Genomic DNA, 23,080 nt, shown 5'->3' on the forward strand with positions numbered 1-23,080 from the left:
GAAATTAATATGGTAAGTTAGATGATATAAAATGATTCTTTAAAATATTCTCTTTAATATTTTTGGAAACAACGTGATCTAGTAATAAAATCTTTCGAAAATAAATTAAGGTTGTACATACTATTTAACTTTTAACCAATTAATCTATAATCTATTTGTAATCAACTTATTAAAATTATATAGTATACAAAACAATATTGTGTACTTCCGTTTGATTATAATGGGGATAACTACAAAGACGAAAGAGAGAATAACAACTTTTGTTTTTGATAAACTCTATCGTAGGAAAATGTTATAAAGTGGCCTTTCTCTTCGTAAGATCATCAATACTGTCTAGTAATTCGTTTAATCATGGTTCATAAACCATTAAAAGAACTCTAAAATTATAGAAATTAATTATTTATTGGCTGATATATTTTTCAAATTATGACTTATCGAGTTATAGATTTTTTATTTAGATCATACTTATATTTTCAATTATTACAAGACAGAAGCTTATATTTTCATTGAGAAATACTCTCTTTTCCTATTACCTTGAGTATAGATATTATTAAATAAGTTGAAATAAAAAATTTCAAATTTAAACGCTTAAATTATTTCAAGACTCCACATCTTAGTTAAACGAAAAAATTGTGTTAAAAGCAAGAAAACTTATGTATGATTCTGAATCTCCAAAAATGATTATTGTGATTATTATGTTGTAGCCTACTCTTCCAGCTTCATAGTTGTTACTTTTCATATTATTATTTGTTTCAACCACAAGTATTTTTTTTGTTCATTCCATATTAAATTAATTTACTCAATCATATAAGGAAAACTTAATTAGGGTGAACTAAAAAGAAAACTTAATTCAAAGACAAATAATATGAAATAGAATCAATGAATAAAAGGGAACCAGTATTTTAAAATGAATATCTCAATATTTTGCCAATCATAACTAGAATATCTGGTTTTAATAAAATAACTATGGAATGGTTATCACCCAACCTATATCAAATTGTACAAGTATAAATTTATTTTACTTATAGCGGTACCTCCTATAATTAAGGGGAAATTCTATAATAAATGTGAAAAGAAATACTCTAATAGTTTTAACCCTTTCGAAAAACCCTAAAGAAATACTCTATTATACTCTTTTCGCCTTGTTAAAAAAAAAAACCCTCTCGAAAAGGCGATTGCCAAAACCCTTTCCTTCTAAGCCGCCGTTGCCGGTCTCGGCGGCGGCAATCCCCTCGCCTCTAATGACCAAGAAAAACGCTTCCCACGGAAATCCTCCTCATCCACTTCCTCAACACCCGTCCCTCCAAAACCAGCCACCGCTCCTCCCCCTGAAATCGCCCCTTCCCATGCCCCATCGTAGATCCGGTCGCTATTCAGGGGGTCACCCCAGCTTCAACTAAGGATCCCATCCTGGAAGGTCCTCAGTCGGCCAGATCTGTAAGCCCTGCGACCTCAAGTGGTTAGAGAACCCAAAATCCGGACCCTCTGCTCGCTCCAGCCAAGGATACCATCACCAGCCCAGCGTTAGCTAACTGGAAAGCAATGCTCGTTGGATCGTCAAGTAAAATGGAAAGAAAAGGGACCCCTTTCACTTTGGAGACAAGGGAGCTATGTGTTAAGATCCCTAATGAAGTAATCAAGAGGAATCAGAATAGATGGAAGGAATTCATTATTAGGCAGTTCCACGGCAATCTCCCGTCCAAAGGAGCCCTATACGCCATATTAAATGGTATTTGGAGCCGGAAAAAATGGGATATCACGATTTTCAAGCAAGGACCTAAATCAGTTCTTATCCGAATACCGTGTGAAGAAACTCGCCGTAGGGTGCTTTCTCGGAGAGTTTGGCACATTGAGGGGCAGAGTATGTTTGTTGCTGACTGGGAACCTGGTCTCTCTCCTACTATGCCTGAGCTTACTGAAGCTCCTGTCTGGATTGAACTTAGAGGAGTCCCTCCTCAATTCTTCTCCGAAGAAGCTCTCGAACATGTTGCAGGAATGGTGGGCCACCCAGTTTTCTGCCACCCTGCTACGCTCAATCTCACTGACCTGGAAGTTGCTAAGGTATTCACGATAGTGGATATTACTAAGCCACTCCCAGAGGCGGTCAACGTTCAATTTGAGTCAGGAGAAACTTGTAGGATTGAAGTGTCAAGCCCTTGGCTCCCTCCCACTTGTGAATACTGTCTAGAGGTGGGTCATTCCATCAAAAGATGCCCGACAGCACCTATTATGTGTACCCGTTGCAACTCAACTACTCATCCAACTGAAGACTGTCCCCAGAGGAAGAAGATCAATAATCCTTCTGCTGAATCTATAACTCGCCCAAAGCGAAAGAATCCCTCCAGGAGGCGTAAAGAGCAAGCTAAGAAGGAAACGGACGAACTGTCGAGCCGCAAACAGGGACCTAGCTCTCAACAAGGTGGTGTCCTGGAACTGGATATTGGGCGCGACAGCACAAAGAAGAATCCCACAAACAAGAAACGGGCTCCCAAAAGTGTAACCACCTCTTCTGCTCCTTCCTCTTCGGATTATGAACCGTTAGAGGAATCCTCTCCTTTTGATGCCCCGTCGGAAGAAGATGATAATCCGGAAGACAACGCACTTTTCATCAAGGTGATGTCCAAGCAAGAAAAACGCAAAAAGAAAGCTTCCACAAGGAAGGGTCCACCTCTTAAATCATCTCGCTAATGGTAAAAGTAGATATTTTTTGTTGGAACGTTAGAGGTTTTAATCATAGTATAAAGCGGAGAAGTTTTAAAAAATGGCTACGGCAGTATAAGCCGGTTTTTGGTAGTTTACTAGAGATGCGTGTTAGGCAGCACAAGTCTCAGAAGTATTTTCACTCTACTTTTGCTGGTTGGCAGTTTGAGACTAACTATGAGTTTGCAGAGCTTAGCAGAATTTGGGTTGTATGACATCAATCAGTGAGAGTTACTATTCATTCCAAATCTAATCAAATGGTGACCTGTATTGTATCACTCCCTCACGAGGATGCATAAATAGTGGTGTCTTTTGTCTACGCGGTCAACTGTAGATACGGGAGACAACAACTTTGGGAGGAGATGTGTTCCCTCTCTAGGGATACCTTGATTAACACTAGACCTTGGGCAGTTATGGGTGATTTCAACCAAACATTGAGTCCAACAGAACACTCTTCTAGAGGAACTAGAGTTCGAAAAGGTATGGAGGAGTTTTGGGATTGTCTTCATTATGCAAGCTTATGGGATCTTACTATCCGAGGGAACAAGTTCACTTGGTGGAACAATCAAGATCAGAATCCAATAGCAAAAAATTTGGACAGAGTTCTTATAAATGATGAATGGTTGGATAAATTCTCCATCTCCTACGCTCACTTTGCTGAACCGGACTTTTCAGACCACAGTCCTGCAATTATAGATCTTGGAAAAAGGCAGAGGGGTCGAAGGCATTTCATGATCAACCACTACCTGCTGCATCATGCAGATTTTATCCCAAGACTTCTTTCGTTTTGGCATACTCTTCAGATTCAGGGATCAAGACAGTACTCTTTTGCTAAGAAACTGAAGGCCCTGAAAAGAGAATTAAGGGATCTTAATCGTGAGCACTTCTCTGATCTGGAAAAATGACTACTCCCCTCTACTCGATAATATTCGAGCTCGTTTCAACTCTTGGGCCTCCAAAGCCCTCTCCTTTGCTGGTAGACTTCAACTGATAACTGCGGTAATCTACAGTTCAGTGAACTTTTGGTCTGCTGCTTTTACACTGCCTCAAGGATGTTTGAGAGCTATTGAATCGATGTGCAATGCTTATCTTTGGTCTGGCGATGTCCATAAGCGGACCTCAGCTAAAGTTGCTTGGAAAACGGTCTGTCTACCTAAGAAGGAGGGGGGCTCAGGCTTAGAAACTTCAGGATTTGGAATGTCACGCTAAATCTCAAGTTGATCTGGCTTCTTTTCACGAATAGTGGATCCATGTGGGTAGCTTGGATGAAGGCACATATGGTAAAGAGTGGTAACTATTGGACCACAGAGATTGGTCAGGGTGCTTCTTGGATGTGGAAATCTCTTATCTCCTTGAAGCCTCAGGTAAAAGCTCTTCTTGGATGCAAAGTGGGACATGGGACAACAGTAAGCTACTGGTTTGATAACTGGAGTCAGCTAGGTCCTTTGATTGACTTTGTCGGCGAGGATGGACCGAGACTAATGGGTATCCCTAGAGATGCTACTGTAGCTCAAGGTACTGGTTCTTTTGGTTGGAGACTTCCGTCTGCCAGGACCAGACACCATCTGCTTCATACAGTCAGAACTGTTCTCTCTTCGATGGAACCTCCTTCTGCTGCGTCAGGCCCGGACTTATACTCTTGGGGACCAGTAGGAAGCAGCAAGGATTCCTTTAACACGAAGATCACATGGGAAGCTCTTAGTCCCTCGGCTCTAATCAAAGCCTGGTATAAAGCGGTTTGGTTTAAGCGTGGAATACCCAAACACAGCTTCACGTTCTGGGTTGCTAACCTGAACAGGCTCCCTGTTAAATCGCGAATGACCAGGTGGGGAACCAATATTGATCCAGTTTGTAATCTTTGCTCTGATGGAGTAGAGACTCAGACTATCTGTTTCTCCACTGTAGTTATTCTCTACAGGTCTGGCATTTGGTTATGCCCAGACTGGGACTTACGCAGCTCATGTTTGTGGACTGGCAAACGATGATCCACTGGCTCCTCGTTCACTCCAAAGCCCTCCCTTCTACGCTGAAGAAGTTAGTCACCCAAGCTACGGTCTATCTGATTTGGAAAGAAAGAAACTCTCGCTGCCACGGAGGCCCTATCACCTCCCCTGCTGTCTTATTTCGGGTCCTCGACAGAACAATTTGGGACATACTGCTTGCTCACCAGCACTCTAAACATTGCAAGGGACTGCTATCCAAATGGCTCTCCCATGCTTTACCACGAATTTGATCCGGCTAGTAGTTCGATCTAATTATGTAACTTGTAACCTATAGCTTTTTATTTTTTTTGGGCTATAGTTTCTAATTAAACTCTTGTAAACCTCAAGTTCCATTTTGGTAATATAATTAACAGTTATCAAAAAAAAAAAAAAAAGTTTTAAGAAACTAAGGACTAAAATTTAAGAAAATCTAAACCATGCATAAAAGATAGAAGTTAGTTTCTATAACTTTCTAATTTCTATTAAGAAATCAACTATCACACTGTTCAACTAAAGAAATAATCCACTTTATACATAATATAAGGCATGTATTTATGAGGTGGTTTTCTTATTTTACCTTTCCCACTTGGCGATCTTAATAGAAATATCTTTACACAAAAACACAAAAAAATCGAATGTCAAAGCAAACACATGAGATAATATAGTGGTCGTTAACTGAAGTGTTATCGTGTCTGAAGGGGAAACAATGGTTCAACGTCTGACCACAATGAAGATGATGATGCATCGTTGGATTGATACGTTGGAGCAGTAACAGCTAAGGCTACATTGTTCCACGGTTGTACCTCTATATTAACTTGCACGACTTCTTCCTCTTTTTCTTCCTCATTTTCGCTAACATACTCATGTGACTGCATATCTCCAGAAGACGAGCGAATATTCTCTAACTCCATGGACACTTCTCTCATGCTTGGTCGCTTTCTCCCCTTCAGATTCAAACATTTCCTTGCAATTTTTGCAGCTGCAGTCACTTGATTCAACTTGCAGCCATCTCTGATTCGTGGGTCGATGATGTCAAAGAGTGTATTATGTTTCATTGCATGAATGAAATAAGTTGCAAGTGTCCTGTTTTCTTGAGATCGCAGAAACGAAACTGATTTTTCACCCGTAATGAGCTCCACGAGCACCACTCCAAAGCTATAGACATCACTTTTATCTGTGAATTGGCTAGACTGAAAGTACTCTGGATCCATATATCCCACTGTACCTGAAACTACCGTCGTCAAGTGGGTGTGATCCACCGTTACTGATCTTGAAGTTCCAAAATCAGATACCTTGGCTCGATATTTTTCATCCAACATTATGTTTGTAGACTTGACGTCTCTGTGATAGATTGGCGACGATGCAGCCGAGTGCAAGTATGAAAGAGCTCCTGCTATATCTACAGCAATGCGGAGGCGCACTTCCCAAGTAGTCATCGTGTAATCCTCCAATTCATCATGAAGATGTTCAAAAAGGTTACCATTGGGAATAAACTCGTAGACGAGAACAGGGACATCTGTCTCAAGACAACACCCTAAAAGTTTCACAATGTTTCTGTGGTTGATCTGCGAAAGAATGACAACCTCGTTGATGAACTCTTCCAACTTATCTTCGTCCACGACTTTGGACTTCTTCACTGCTACAATTCTACCATCGACAAGCATCCCTTTGTACACAGTACCTTGACCACCCTGTCCAAGTATTCTGTTTAAGCTAAAATTTTCGGTAGCTTTTTCTAACTCTCTTGAGCTGAATACTTTTGTCTTCTCGAGGTTACCTTCTGTTGCAGTCAATTGTTGTTGCAACAATAGACCCCCATTACGCTTGAAGAACTTCTTCTTTTGTTTTAACCTCTTCTGCTTTCTAATAAATTTGTACAACCAGTATATTCCAACAATAAAAAGTAATGAACCAAAACTCGAACCAATCCCTGCAAAACAAAAAAAATGAAAACCAACTTCTGGTACTGTTTGGACGATAGATAATAATATATATGTCGATCATCACTATTGTAGAAAAAAATACTCTAAAATAGTACTAAAACAAGATTTATAAACAATTATATATTCTATAAATTTTCAAAAATAATATTATTTTAATATATTATAATATTTAAAATTAATTTTTAGAATTTTTTTTTTAGGTTTGAATTTTCAATTTTACATTTAGGATTTAGTTTTTTTAATTTAATATTTAGTTTAAAAAAAATAATTTTGAAATATAATGCTATTTTTGAAATTTTATATATGTTGTATTAAATTTGGAACAAAACTTATTTTGGTGCTATTTTTGAGAATGTGTATTGGAGATAGAAATTTGCACCATTACCTACAGCAAGTGGGCGTTGATTTTTGTACACACAGGTATAGTGTCCAGGCAAATTGACACACGTTCCACTCGTACAGTATTTGTAAGTTACATCATCGTTTTTTAGCAGACATTCATTAATATCTGATATTCAATATGTAAATAAATTAGAATCAGACGATGATACAGAGACTTGAATGAAGAAAAAAAAATGAAATAAATGCAATTTCTTACCTTTGCATCCGCCTCCACCTGGAAGGAATGGGTTGCCTTCATAATCTCTATTGCATGAGCATCTTGCATAGCTTAGAGAAGCATTGTTGTAAGCATTGTAGTGGCAAACACAACTTATTGGGTAAGTACTTGCATATGATTGTTCCGATAAATTGTTGTACATTTCAAAACTTTGGCATCCTAAAGAGTCTACATACGAACGATTGGACGTATTGATGAACCATCCTAGCTCAAGTGTTGTTGTTCCATTAGCATGAAGTAGTTTTGGATCAGATCCACTTGACAAAGAATATGCCTCGTCTGTTAAGAAGGCAACTTTGCACCCTCCCGTTGTTGTCGTGGTGCTATCAATTCTCACGCCCACAATTTGTTGTTCATATAGAGCAGGGATGTCTGCCTGGCAGCATAGAAACCCGTTGCAGTTTTTTTCATTGATAATGCTTTCTGCATTACAGATTGAGCCTCCATATTTATTACATCTGCTGAGTGCCGTAAGATAATCTTTTGAGGCTGTACGGTTGGCTGGGACGCAGCTAGACTTGCATCCCACAATGTTTGACTCGATATTTGTCAATGATGCCGTGTTGTTGCAACCAGACGCTATCAATATATTACTGGAGGTAACATAAAAAGGGGTACCCGTCAAATTTAAAGGTGATACAAGCTCTTCTTCGTGGCTTGAACACCCCTTTGAAGTTACTTGGTTTTTTATGCGAACTGACCCTTGTCCAATGGAAATATACGTTGTGTATGTCGGTGGAAGAGAGATATTCACAACTTCCTTGCCAATTATAGAAAGAAAAGGAACGTGCTTCCCTGGAATAGAGGAAGAATTAACACACTCAATTTCGTACCATTTCTCAAGATAGCAACCCACTCCGATTCCAAATGGGTAAGGGATGTTGATTCCTCCACATTCCTTAATACTACAAGAGCTGGAGGCGGTGAGATCTGCAGAATCAAGGATCAATAAAAGTAGCAGAGAGAGGAGAACCAAGAGAGAACGACTACTATTAGAGCTCATTTTTATGATCTGCATGCTCAAGAAATTATTTTCATGTGTTTTTTCTTTGGTAAACGCAAACGGCCAAGGTATATGTAAGGAAACGTTGCGTTTACTTAGAATCAGCAACTTGTCTTCGCCTTTGAACTTTCTTATGTTCCTTCTCTTATATCCTTCTCGGTCATATACTTTTCTAACGTATAAATCTATCGATCCAGCATAATTTTCTTGAGAAACATGTCAGCATCCGTATCTTTGAATTTTCTCTTACAAGAAGGTTCTAACTGCTATCGTCAATTTAACCACAAGAATATTGTATTGATTTAGTTTTTATTTTAAATAGAAATTAGAAATAAAAAATAAATATTTAAAGATTTGTCTATGTATCTATACTATTAATTGGAGAGTACACTTACAGCTTAAAAAAAAGAAAATATAATATATATTCATGTTGCCAAACAGACCCATTTGCCTACAAAATAAAAAAAATAAAAAAGAGTTAAACTTCCCTAAAACAATGGTAACAACTATTAAAGAAATAAATGATTGACTTTTTTTATAATTGGTTATAGATTTCATATATATATTTTGATATGGATATAAATCATAAATAATTAATTTTGAATATATTAAGTTTTCCAAATATTTTTCTAAATTAAATATTAAACTAATGATTTTCTCCTTATATTTAACTAGAACATACCCTCACTATAAAAAAAAATAAAGCCAACAAGATTACAAAATGAAATTTAAATATTATAATAAAAATGAAATTATTTCTATTAATAATTCCTTGAATTTATATAATTATTAAAACTTTATAAAATAATTAGAGATTTCCGCAATTAATAGCATACTAAAAATGTAACTTATTATTTAACAAGATTTCCATAACAGATGAATCTAATTAATTTCGAATAGTATTTATGAAAATAAATTAACTTAAATTTAAATAGATGATTTATTTTAAGAAATCTTGAGATAAAATCAGTAATTATTTACCAAATTTCTAAAATTTAGGGATTACTTCTAAAACTAACCTTATATATTTACTCTCATCGGTTTAATAGGAAAATCTAGACAATTAATTCAAAATCCAAATCTAATTATCCATATAGATTCAAACATATTGTATATGCATTAACTGAAAACTAAATCAGATTTTAAAAGATTTTATATAGATTTTTTAGTTTTAAACGTAAAGATAAAAATGCTTACTCTTTCGAACTTATAAATAGAGTAATCGACCTAACATTCACATATCATATACACAACTCTAGCACTATTTTTGTTTGTATCTCTTTGTTTCTGCAAAAAAAAAAAAAAAGGGTCTCTGTATTAAGTTTATGATTTATGATTTTATGTCCATTTTATAATTTATAATTCTTATGATTTGTTAAATTTATAATTTTCTGTTGTGTATATAAAAATATACAAATCAAGATCTTTTTCCAAAGCATACATTTTTCTACCTAGAGTGTATATAAGGGATGAATGTGGTATGAACGGGTGTTCATCCAATTGACATAGCATCTGCAAAACAAGAATATTACATTTTATTGCTTAAAAAAGTCCACATTTTTTATATGAACCCGGTAAGTCACAAAATACTATATTAGCTTTTGTTTTCTTCAGTTTTTCAATAGATTTATTTAAGAAACCTCTGTAGGAAATTCTTATTAGAGTATGTAGTTGAGCTTTGCATTAACAGTAATTAACGTTTGAAACGAGCAAGGGGTATGTATACATAAACTATATAAGTACAATTAATCTCCCATGACTATATTGTAATCATCTGTATGTATTAAATTATATGATTTTCTTATATTTCCAAATATATGATGTTAACAGTCTTTATTAAATGGAACTATAACTTAGGATGTATATGGAAAAGAAAACAAAAAACACACATGACAGTAAAATTTTATAACATGAGCATCTTGAAATTATTTATAGTCTTTTAAGTCATTGTTACCTTGAATTTCTAACGAAATTTTCAAGGTAACGATGACTCATAGTATAAAAATTTCTAATCCAAATCTTAAAGTACTGATTAACACTCAAACACCCAAATATTCATATACTAAATAAATAATTCTTACTATTTTCAATTGAACTAGCATAAGTTTAAAATAAAATAAAAATAAAAAATACATAAAATATGTTCTGTAACAGTTAAAAATATTAAAAAATAATAATCTATATAAGTGAAACATATATAATATAATAAGAATAAAGAAGTCAATTAATTTTGTAATATTTTTATTAAAACATATGAGATATAGATATACTAAGAATTATATTTATGTTTATTTCATACGGGAGTTTGAGAATTTATGTATTTGTCCGGTCCCCTCCCGTTTCCAATCGGAAATTTGTCTCATATCCGGAATGTCCCATATTGGAAATGCTTTCTGTTATGCAACAAAAATTTGAGAACGGGTGTAGGACATAATGGAACATGATAAAACGAAAAGAGAGTTACGGCCATTCCTAAATATATGTATACGTTTCAAACGGGTTTTCATCGCTGTTAGCGGTTATATATCAAATTTGATAGTTCACAAATTTAATAGAATCTAACCAATCATTTATTTGATTTAGTTTGTTACCAGTCCAACCGTTATATTGTTCCAAATTTTAAGATACTAGTGAAAACATTATTATTTTAAATTTTCAAACATTAATAAACCAAATCAAATATCAAACTAAAATCTCAATTAGTATAAGTTTAATTATATACAAATTAGTTTTGTTTATAAACATAACCCCGCACATACGTGCGGGTCCAAACCTAGTATAAATATTGGCCTATTTATAGAATTATATTTTCTTGCTTATTGTAATTTAGATATTCATATATATATATGTTGATATGTTATTTTATTAACTTTTAATAAATTATTTACGTCCTTCGGAAAAGTCTATTGGAGACTTTTTAGTGCTTATTGGAATCTTACACATTGAAGTTGAAATTCCAAAAAGACTTCCTTCACAAAATAGATTTCCTAACTTTTCAATAAGACAATAGTCGATCTCCAAACTTTTCAAAAACGACTAGTCAATCTCCAAACTTTTCAATAAGATAATAGTCGATCTCTAAACTTTTCAAAAACGAATAGTCAATCTCCAAACTTTTCAGTGAGAGAATAGTCAATCTCCAAAATTTGCAATGAAATAATGATGTACAAGCCTTGAGTAGTATTTTTTTCTGTTTTGAAAATTAATTGGAATTTATATATAAATATCTTTGTTTAAGAAAAAAGAAAATTTGATTTTTTTTCATGAAATAGGATAAGATTATTTTTATAAACTGATTGTTTTTTTTTGTTTTTTGTTTATTTACTTCCCACTTTTTTTTTAAGACGTACTACAATTTGATGATAAAACATGTAACGCTTTAAGAGTATCTCCAATGGTCCTCTATTTTCACCTGTAAACTCTATTATAGAGTAGTTTTGCTCCAATGGATCTCTATTTTCACCTCTATAATAGAGATTGCTATTTTTTTCTCTATTTTTAGAGGAACTCTATTTTTTTCTCTATAAATAGAGGTTAACTATTTTATTTACAAAGTAGTACTCTTAATCTTTAACTTCTTTTATTTATGACCAAAATAAATAAAATAAATATTTTTAAGAACTAATAATACAAATTTAATAAAATAAGTATTTTTAAAAACTAATAATAGAAATTTAACTATAAATATTTAGTCTAAAATATTGAGACTACCATTTGGAAAAGATAATTTATATAAATAATAAAATTTATTTTTCATTCAATCCATAATAATTATTTTAATACAACAAAAACTAATAACTTAATAATCTGGTAAATTACTTTGGGATCCACCAATATCGCTAAAATATTGTCCAAACAAACCAAATGATGTAGACGGAGGAGGAGCTTGTTGGTTTTGTTGTTGATTATTCCGCTTTTGTATAATCCGTGCTTGTTCAGCCTCAAAATATCCACGAACATTTGGATGTAGAGTATCCAAGTCACAAAATAAAATTTTGTTTTCTTCTTTTAGCTCTTTCAAAGCATAATTTTTACTTTGAATGTCCAACTGTTGTTGTCTTTGTTTAAATATAACAATAAATATTTAATTTAAATAAAAATAATAATTTTATGAAAGTGTTACAAATTTAAAGTAAAATGGGTTAGTTTGCAATTTTTATAAATAAAAGGAGTTAATTGTAAAATAAAAAAGAATCTATTTGGAATATTCTTTTTTAGAGGAAAAATAGAGAAAACCATTGGAGCAAAACTCTTCTCTATTATAGAGATCTTCTATTATAGAGGAAAAAATAGGAAAAACCATTGGAGAAGATCTAACCGACACATTTTTTAGTGGGCCTATGTACACTCCCCGTCTATGAACCTACCTATCTTAATGAGCTTCACGTCTACTCATTAGGCCTGTGAGTCCATCCATATCCGATGATCGGTTTGCTACGTCTGGAAGGCTTTAAAGACTTGTTTACCGTCCCTACAAATCACCACATGATCTTTACCTGTGTTTTGTCCTCACTCGCACAATTCCGACAATCACTTTCTGGAAGATTACCCATCCTGAAACTACTCCAGCTCGAGCACGCTTAACTATGGAGTTCTCTCAAGACTCTTTGTGACAACCCGTCCCGCAGACCCCATTAGCCTACCGCTAGCTGCCCCAACGGACCCGTCCGTGGATCCTGCTAGCCCACCGCTAGTCGCCCAAACGGACTTTAAGCTGGCTCTGCAGGGCATCGATAATAACCGATCACTGTGGATATATCAATCCACCAATAGGTTATTGGTGCGCTAGAAACCCTGGTCCCCACCCTTTAACAACCTTATTGGCAGATCCTAATCCTACATGATAAGTTAGCGAGAGGCTAGTAGGATCCACAGAACAAATTGTCACAAAAATATTTGAGGTTAAAACTAAACGTTGTTTGTCAAACTGATTCTAAAATACTTTACGTCATACATTATTACGAAAATGATGTTATTTGGTTTAAGCTGGTCTAGTATCAACATTTATGGTCGATAACAATCAACGTCTACCTACATGTTTTTTGTAGTGGACATAAACAAAAAATTTAATTATATTAACCATATATTTACAATTAATGGTTATGGTTTTTAACAATTTTATATAGTTACAGTCTGGTTAGAGCATTCCCATTCCACATTTTCATTTGAGTGTCACTAAATTTTAATAATATTAAAAATAATATTAATCTAAGTTTACATCCTTACACCTATGTTTTTATATTTTTCTCTCCCATTAGTCATCTCTTAGTGTCTTATTATTTTTATTAAAAATTGTGTTTTAAAAATACACAAGTGCATAAAGGGAGAACAAAGGCAAGAAGCAGATACAAAAAACTTCATACAGATGCTACATATATACATCTATTTAGCATCTACATACAGCTTCTCCGTAGAAGAAAAGATCGTCTGGTGTGTTCTCCACCATCTTTATCTCTATGCTTGGGTTTATAAGCTGTGTTTCATATAAACAAAACGTTAAGGAACGAAAACATGAATCAAATGCAAGATTTATCATATCGTTTAGAGTAAACCGACTCATACCTCCTTAACTGTCTCAGGTAGTTCCACCATTGTAAATTCACATGAGAAACAGAGAGATTTAGACAGAAGCAGTTGCTAAAGTTTGTAAGCAACCTAACATCAAAACAACAAGAGTCAGCAAAATTGAGTAAGCAAAAACTGGAATACAAAACTTATAACTTCTAGAGAAGTACCTCCCATTAGTCATCTAGGCTTGTTTATACAATCGTGACGTCTCTAGCTTATTTCTCACCTACATATCCCAAAAAAAAACAGAACAAACAGTCAGACTCAATCATCAAAAATCTTGGGTTGAAGATTTGCATCGCTAGTGTTGCCAAAGATTCCAAAATCCATCAAACAATGCTCTCAAATCCAATAAATCCAATAAATATCAGAAAGCAAATCCAATGAATCTAAAGATCTCGATAACATCTCAGGAAGAAGAAGACGACGAGGCCAGATCATTGTTTCTGGAAAACGATCAAAGGTTCGATGGTTTTGATTTCGTCGTGTTTCTTCATCCTTTCGATTGTATCGAAAAAGAGAGAGAAGCGAAGGAAAGGAAGAAATGATTAAAAAAAAACAAAAACAAAACGTAACCAATAAACTAATGACACGTGTCGTGTTTCTGAGGATCTAAAATTATATGGGGGAGATCTGTGTCTCAGATATATTAATTAAGATTAAAACTTTATTTTTTTGATTATATTAGTAAACAAATAAAAAAACATTCCCATAGGTTGTGCGATGGGAATGCTCTTACGATTTTGATACGGTCTGGTTATGGTCCAAATACAGTTACGGTTTAATTTTGGTCATATCTAGATGGACGTACTATCACATAAGATTTCAGATCATGCAATATTCTAGAACAGTAAATTCACGAATCATCAAATAAATATATAGTTAAGCGTATGTCGCGCATTTGTCACATGAGAGAGAGAGAGCTGTAATTTGAGGCCACTTTGAGGGTACGTACGCTTTGCCACGTTAGCAAATAACATTCACTTTATACTAATTAGACCATAAGCAATTAAGTAGTGTAGAGTATTAAATCACGTGATTGAATGTTTGATAAATGTTATTGACAAAATCATGTAACTTAAATTCGGGCTACTAGACAAGTTCGGCGAAAAGAGATACGGTAGGGTACCCAAATTGGGAGAGCTCTCTAGTAGAGAAAGTTCTCCTATTAGTTAGGCCCATAAGGAGTGTGGCACATTAAATCATGTATAATTCATATAGACGAACTTATTTTAATGTATCTTACAATTATTGGTTACAATCGACCTACATAAGTTTGGCAAAAGGAGAAACCGTAGCCCGTAGGATACGTACATAAGTTTGGAGGACTCTCGAGTGGACTATTTATAGGTTGAACTTGGCAGATTTTTTTTTTTTGGGTAAAAGATAGGAGACAAAGTCTCCAAATTAAACAGAGAAAAGGAAAAAATTATAACCAGACCGCCCGAGTATGTGTACGACCGACAACGTCCTCTAACTCCACTAAGTGAACACACGTCCTCTAACTCCACTAAGTGAACACACTCCAGGCTAACAGAAAGTGAATGAAAACCTAAAAAAGCTTAAAAGCATACTTTGCTAACCCATAAGCAAGGCAGTTAGCCTCCTTATATGTTTACCAATTCGAACTATCTAGTCTTTCGATAAAAAGCCATAGTACAAACGTACTAGAAAAGAGAGCGGATTCGAATCATTGATCCATGTCGTTAGAAAACCCACCACTAATTAAGGGTCAACCTCCAACTCCAACTGTTTATAACCCTCTCCCATGCTATACATAATCCATAATAAACACCTTAAAGCTCGGCCAACGGTGAAGAACATATACCCATATTTAGAGCAAAGCCTCCCAACCACTTTTCCTCTCCATCTGGCAGCATCCCCCTGTTGTTGCCTTCCCCGGGTTACCACATGAAGCACAATCCGTGTTGAGTTTAACCTAACCCACAACCAGCGGTGTCCAAGCAATCTGGCGGATCCCTCTCGCCACCAAAGTCAGTTCTCCTAAAGCCGCTGAATGTGCATCAAAAAACTCCTTCGCCGAGCTCTTGAGAAAATGTACACGGCCCCTGCACTTTTCCAATCCACCAAAAATGTCAGCACATCTCCACTTCCAGCCCAACACACAACAACCACAAAGAGAGTAGCCCATGAGTAACCATCTCTCTCTCCACTATCACACAAACCATTCCAACAAGGAGGTGCTGAAAAACTAAACAGATTTTTGCCGAGGCACTAGCCGCTTCCAAACCCTAGCCATCGCGGGGAAATCACAGAACACATGGAGGGTTGTTTCATCCCCACCTCTACACACCGTACACAAACCAGAATCACTAGGTGCCGTCAGAAGCGTTCCATATTAGTCATAATTCTCTGAAGAGAGACCAGCCAAAGGAAGCAACACACCCTCTCTATAGCTTTCACTTTCCAAACACAAGTAGAGAAATTTTCCATAAACTATCGTGGCCTATCATTCCTGGTGACTAGAGCGTAGGCCGAGCTAACGGTAACCAACCATCTGCAGCCTCTCCCCATGATAATATATTTGGGGCTCCTGTTACATTATCCAGTACCACCACTCTCAGATTAAGTTGTGTTGTCTCTGAAAGATATGGCATAAGAGAAATCCATTCCCACCCCATACCATGCTGCCAAACATCCCTTACTAGCACATTTTCATAACCTACAGGTAAACCGCCAATCACCACCTCAACCAACAACTTATTCAACAACCATCTATCTTCCCAAAGCCGAATATCATTACCGTTACCAAGAACCCATCTAAGCCCCAAAAATACAACCTCTCTTAACCCCATACCGGCACTATGCCATGTTGATGAACATGTGCTCTTTACTACCAACCATGACTTATCATGAACATCCCCCACAAGATATTTGGGTCGTAGCATTCTTGCCCAAAGACTTTCCTTATCATGCACCAAATGATAACCTACCTTCCCAAGCATAGCCTTATTCATCGCCAGAGAAGAACAAATGCCCAACCCGCCTTCCTGTTTTGGCAAGCAGACTACATCCCACGAGACAAGATGTTGCTTTCGCTTCTCATATGTAATTTTCCATAGGAAAGACCTCGACATTTTATCCAAACTCGGCAGTGTTGATTTCGATAGTGAGATTGTGCTCATCGAGTGAACCGGAATAGATGATAAGACAGCTTTCAGATGATAAGACAGCTTTCGTGAGCGACAATCTTCTTTCAAAGCTCAAAAACCTCCCCTTCTATCCTGAAAATCGAGTAGAGACCTTCTCAAGGACTTCCCAAAAGATTTTTTTTGGTAGATGAGTGTGTTTTTTATAGGTGGTTGTAAACTTTAGGAAATATCCCTTAAATACATGCTGATCCATATATATATATAAATCTCTTGATTAATTTATTGATGAAAAAAATCAATGTTGGTCCTTTATAACATTTTCACAATGTTTTTAAAATCGGATCAGAAGGTGAATCAGAAGTCCTTGGGTCAACCGGTCGAACATATACTTTATAAATAACAATATTTATTTTTAATTTGATTTGAGTTTGAAGTTTGATAAAATTAAAATATTTTAATTTGAGATCGATCCGGAGGTCCGACTGACCGGTTCAACCACCGGTTTACCAGTTTTTAGTGGGTTTTTTCGATTCTTTGCGGGTTTTTATTTATCCGGTTTTAGAGGTAACCTGGACCGGAATGTCTACCGGATCGCGGTTGGACCAGTTCGACCGGGCATTCCGGTCCAGGTTTAAAAACATTGCATTTTCAACTAAATTAACAATAGAAGATCTTGAAAGTAAATATGTAATCACAAAATAAACTTTATGTTTATATTCAAAATCCTAAACGGCTGCCACTAAATCGATAATTTGCATTTTGCTTTGAAAACGTAATGTTGTCGATCGGTAATTCGAAATGATTAATTAATATAATTAAGACCTCCACTGTTAAAACGATAAAAGTCAACAGTGTCGAATTTCATAAATTTAACGCATTTGAGAGAAACGAGAAGCAACAAAATTATTAAATTAACAAATATATTTGTCCTTTTTGAATAAATACCGAGTTGCTTCATGTTTTAAAAATCATCATATTCTCTTTAAAAAAAAAAAAGATTAAACACATAGTAATGACTGACGAATTATAGATGGGCTAATTTTTCTCCAACAATTTTTTACTTATGAACCAATGCATCTTGGAGAATGGAGATCAACCTTATTAAGTTTTGAGAGAATCAAATATCAAGCCTAACCGGGTACTTGGCAACACAATGTTCCCAAGGACTATTAACCGAAGGGTTGACATTGCGTAGGGCCACCCAAACGGCACTGTTACACTTAAACCCTGACCCTAAAGCAATCTGCCAAGCTTTGTTTCCTTTCTTCATCCTACCTTTCGCCTCTGTATAGGCTAACTCATACCAAATAGAGCTCGAAGATGTATTACCAAACCTATGCAAAGTTGACCTTGACGGCTCTACGTCCATTGGCAATAGCCCCAAGTTCTTCTCAAGCTCATCGATCAAAGCTCTCCCACCCGCATGAATACAGAAATGATCAATGGCTCGCTTGAAGTCAGGAACATAATGCTTAATCTTGTCGTCAAAAAATTTCTTGTGGATATAAGTACTGAAAAAGAGAATCTTTTCGCTTACTGGAAGAACCAATGGACCCAAAGTAGCGATGTTTTTGGTAATGCTTCTAGAAGCCACAGATGTTATATCTTTGGTCAGCGAGACTCCGGTTTTGCCCGACTCATCATCTTCTTGCTGTACACATCTAAAAGATTTGTCATCAGCTCCAGTATGTGTCCTGACCGTGTGAAGTAGCTTGTACTTAGAACGTCTTCGGTCTCCTGACTTGTTAGAGAGCAAGATCGCGGCTCCACCAACGCGGAACAAGCAGTTGGTGACAAGCATAGATCTGTTATCACCAATGTACATGTTGCGGCTGAGATTCTCTGTGCTCACCACAAGAGCGTAAGTGTTCTTATGTACTTGCAACAAGTCCTTGGCAAGATCGATAGCTATGACACCCGCACTGCAACCCATACCGCCCAGACTGAAGCTTTTGATGTTGCTCCTAAGCTTGTACTTGTTCACTACCATTGCTGAGAGCGAAGGAGTCGGGTTAAACAGGCTTGAGTTCACAATGATTATACCAATATCGCGTGTGTTGACTTTGGTGTTGGCTAGGAGGTTGTCAATGGCGTCAAAGATTACTTGCTCTGTCTCCTCACGTGCAGCCACCATGGTCTGGAGAGGTGGGACGTTTAAAATCGCATCTGGTAGGTAGGTCTCTTCCCCGAGACCAGAACGTTCTAGAACTCTAAAAAAGAAGTCCAACGAAGAGTCTTCAGCCAGTATAGTCGTAGAAGGACCTAGTTCTCGATTCTTGTTGATATTATCGACGATCTTTTGGACAGTGACCTTTTGATGTTGGGGCGGGAGATGGCAGGAGTAGTCGACGAGGTAAACAGGTCTAGGTCGGGTCACGAAGTACATGGCTGACACGAAAGTGACAACCGCAGAGAAAATGGTTAGGGTTACAATGTTGTGTTGGAGATGGAACCAAATATTTTGGACATCTTCTTGCTTGAGGTTTGATGTTTTGATGGCTACAAATGCCACGAACGGGAAAAAGCAGAGCTTGAAAAGCTGGGTAATGAGGTAATAGTAAATTAGCTTTACGTTAGCCATTGGAGCTAGGAGTATTGAGAAAAAGAAAAAGAAGAAAAGAAGAAAAGAAGAGATACTCTTATCACTTCTTATTCTGCTTTCTGCCTCTACATACACATATTTATAGAGACGTCTTTGAATGATAAGTCAAAGAATCTTGCCATCTCAATTAGTTGCAATTGCATTCACTCTTACAGAAACGTAATCAAGGATGCAGTAGCACATATGATTAACAGATGCACACATGACTTCAAGAAAAATAATATAATATCAATATATTTATATTTTTTTCTTAAGACAGTACACGATTAATCACGTGGTTTTGTTCTTGTACAACGCTACAATAATATTAAAAGTAAAAACCAAAAAAAAAAAAGGAAGCATTATGTTGAGAGTTTAACACCCCATTGCACATGATCCTACGCTGTTTTTTCTTGCATGAAAAGTTCTCCCATAACAATACTCTAGCTTCATAAAAATTGATCTTTAAAAACCTATTTCTATTTTTAATTTTCAAGAAATTTGGATTTAGACACAACCGATTTGGTTTACTACGTACTTCCGTGAAGTTGTGACTTGTGTCTTCATTTTCCGTTTTTTTTTTAATATGTTCCTTTTTCTTTTTCGGTTAATAAGGAACATTCTCAGCTGAGGGAGTTATTGAGAAGAGGAAATGAGTGACAAATAACAAGGAAGGTCAAAACTCGCTAGGCGCAAAACACATGAGATAGTCCCAATTGAGGGACTATCCAATATCTAATGAGCATTTTGAGCTGGAACTGCTAAGGATTGGGGCGGGCTCAAGACTTGACAGTTTAACGTTTCATGGAAACACGTAAAAAATATTTTTCTGAGATCATGTTCTTAATGGAGACGATGAATACAAGAGATACGATTGTAGATATTCAAACTTGGTTGGGTTATGATCATGTATATACGGTGAATCCAGTAGGAAGGTGTGGAGGTCTAGCTTTATTTTGGAAGAAAGGGGTGGAGGTTGAGTTTTTGTTTGTAGATAAGAATGTCATAGACCTTAAGGTAAATATGGGGGGCTCAAAGTTTTTCTATCTTGTGTATATGGGAATCCTAATAGCAGTCTCAGAAATGAAGTGTGGGAAAGACTTACTAGGATCGGTATCCCAAGGCAAGAGGACTGGTGTATGATAGGAGACTATAATGAGATCCTTCATAACGGAGAGAAATTGGGAGGTCCTAAAAGAAATGAAGCGTCTTTTGTGGATTTTGCAGAAATGCTAAAGGCTTGTGGAATGGTGGAACTTGCTAGTACGGGCAATGGTTATACGTGGGGAGGAAGAAGAGGAGATCTCTGGATCTAAAGTAAGTTGGATAGGTGTTTCGGCAACAAGGATTGGTTCAAGTCGTTCCTGGCAGCCAACCAAGCTTTCCTAGAAAAAATGGGATCTGATCATAGACCAGTCTTGGTTTTATTGGTCTCATCTCAGGACTCCTACAGAGGTTCTTTTTGGTTTGATAAGAGACTCCTGAATAAACTGATGGTCAAAGAGTCTATTGGGAAAGCCTGGCTTGCTTCTTCTTCGTTGTATGGTCAAAGAGCTACATAAAGTCTTCGAAAATGCTGGAAGGCTCTTAGTATCTGGAAAAGATAAAATGGTACAAACTCTCAAGTCAAAATAAACAGTATTCAAGCAGATTTCGAAAAGGAACATGCTTCTCATCATCCTTCCTTTTCAAGAATGGCGATTCTGAAGATAGATATGGTATTGGCTCATCGAGAGGAGGAGAGTCATTGGTCTCAGAAATCAAGGGATAAATGGCTTCATTCGGGAGATAAGAATACCAAATATTTTCATAGTTCTGTCAAAACAGATAGGAATAAGAACGCACTGGTGAAACTCATTGATGAAGCTGGGGTGACACATAGATCAGAGGCCTCTAAAGGAGATGTAGCTGCTTCCTATTTTCAGAATTTGTTCTCATCTTCCTATCCATTTGTGGAGGACCACCAATTTTTCCAAGATATGGCTCCAAGGGTAAATGATGAGATGAATGATTATCTCATTATTGAGGTCTCTATAGAGGAAGTCAGCCTTGCAGTCTTTGCTATCAGTCCCTCCAGGGCTCCGGGAGCTGATGGAATGACAAGTCTCTTTTTTCAAAAATATTGGGATATTGTGGGAGATCACATCACAAAGGAGGTTCTCAGTTTTTTCAAGGATGGATCTTTCGATAAAAAATGGAACTACACCCAGTTGTGTCTAATTCCTAAGAAGGTAAATGCCTCTTTTATGTCAGAAATGAGACCGATCAGCCTCTGCTTAGTGATGTACAAGATTATTTCGAAAATAATGGTGGCCAGACTCAAGGACTCATGAGTATACCTCGAAAGAATTCATGGCTGTCAAGACGGACATGTCCAGAGCCTTCGATCGAGGGGAATGGAGTTATCTACAAGCTTTGTTGGTAGCATTGGGGTTTCATCCTCGACGGATCAGTTGGGTTATGTTGTGTGTAACTTCGGTCTCATACTCAGTTTTAGTAAATGGCTAGGCCTTTGGGATGGTGACTCCAGAGAGAGGACTAAGACAGGGGGATCCTCTAAGCCCTTTCTTGTTTGTTCTATGCACAGAAGGATTAACCCATCTTCTGAATAAAACAGAAATTGAAGGAAGAATTTCTGGTCTACAATTCTTTGAGCAAGGTCCTACCATTCATCATTTGCTATTCGCTGATGACAGTCTGTTCGTTTGTAAAGCAGAAGAATCTCAATGTGAAGCCCTCCAAAATATTTTGGATGTTTATGGAAGAGCAACATGACAAACTATAAATCTCGACAAGTCTTCCATAACTTTTGGAGCAAAAGTTGACGAAAGGGTGAAAGAACACATCAAGATCAAGATGAAAATCACCAATGAAGGAGGAGCGGGTTCTTATCTAGGCCTCCCAAAGTGTTTTAGCGGCTCCAAAGCAGATATGCTGGAATAAATTCATGAAAGAATGAAGAATATGTTTTCAGGATGGTTTGCTAGAACTCTCTCCCAAGGAGAAAAAGAAATTCTCATCAAAACAGTTGCAATGGCAATGCCAGTATTCGCAATGTCCTGCTTTAAACTGCCAAAATCTACTTGTACTACTCTTTCAAGTTCAATGTCTGATTTCTGGTGGAGCAATATGGAGAATCATAAGAAAATTCATTGGATCTCTTGGAATAAGTTGTGTCTGACAAAGGATTAGGGAGGACTCGGCTTTAAAGATATAGAAGTGTTCAATCAAGCTCTATTGGCCAAACAAGCTTGGAGATTGCTACACTATCCAAACAGTTTCTTCTCTCTTTATTTGAAAAGTAGATACTTCCCTGACCATCAATTTCTTAATGCGTCTCTCGGAGCCAAGCCTTCATATGCTTGGAGAAGTATCTTACATGGTCGAGAGCTTCTGGTCAAAGGTTTGAGACTATGTATTGGAGATGGTTCGTCCACTAGTGTTTGGACAGGACAGTGGCTTCTGGATGGGAGAATGCAAGCTCCGCTGATGAAGAATCCTTTGATTGATTTGGAACTGAAAGTGAAAGATCTCATTGATCCGGTGACCAATGGTTGGGATTTAAATGCTT

The 23,080-nt window shown here is 36.5% G+C and overlaps 2 protein-coding genes and 1 long non-coding RNA gene across 3 annotated transcripts; all 3 read right to left on the bottom strand.

The window, feature by feature from the left end:
- Window positions 5,187–8,347, bottom strand: LOC104792389 (wall-associated receptor kinase-like 10). Its single transcript, XM_010518527.1, has 3 exons — window positions 7,224–8,347; window positions 7,011–7,133; window positions 5,187–6,612 (listed from the first exon to the last, which is right to left on the bottom strand). The coding sequence occupies exons 1-3, from the start codon at window positions 8,260–8,262 to the stop codon at window positions 5,366–5,368; spliced, it is 2,409 nt and encodes an 802-aa protein (XP_010516829.1). The 5' UTR covers window positions 8,263–8,347; the 3' UTR covers window positions 5,187–5,365.
- On the bottom strand, window positions 13,669–14,325 carry LOC104792398. The gene is made up of 3 exons (XR_769065.2): window positions 13,983–14,325; window positions 13,810–13,902; window positions 13,669–13,720 (listed from the first exon to the last, which is right to left on the bottom strand). It is a non-coding gene; the product is annotated as an uncharacterized LOC104792398 (long non-coding RNA).
- Window positions 17,956–19,553, bottom strand: LOC104792406 (3-ketoacyl-CoA synthase 18-like). The gene has a single exon (XM_010518545.1). It carries the CDS (start codon window positions 19,507–19,509, stop codon window positions 18,046–18,048), a length of 1,464 nt encoding a protein of 487 aa, XP_010516847.1. The 5' UTR covers window positions 19,510–19,553; the 3' UTR covers window positions 17,956–18,045.

This window comes from Camelina sativa, chromosome 1, assembly GCF_000633955.1.
Source record: "Camelina sativa cultivar DH55 chromosome 1, Cs, whole genome shotgun sequence".
Lineage (NCBI taxonomy): Eukaryota > Viridiplantae > Streptophyta > Magnoliopsida > Brassicales > Brassicaceae > Camelina > Camelina sativa.

Bases quoted from the DNA above. Each gene is read 5' to 3' on its own strand.
- LOC104792389 (XM_010518527.1), bottom strand. From the start codon at position 8,262: ATGCAGATCATAAAAATGAGCTCTAATAGTAGTCGTTCTCTCTTGGTT. The intron at 7,134-7,223 runs GTAAGAAATTGC...ATTGAATATCAG, and splicing joins AGGTGGAGGCGGATGCAAAG to ATATTAATGAATGTCTGCTA. The intron at 6,613-7,010 runs GTAATGGTGCAA...TTTGTTTTGCAG, and splicing joins TCAACGCCCACTTGCTGTAG to GGATTGGTTCGAGTTTTGGT.
- LOC104792406 (XM_010518545.1), bottom strand. From the start codon at position 19,509: ATGGCTAACGTAAAGCTAATTTACTATTACCTCATTACCCAGCTTTTC.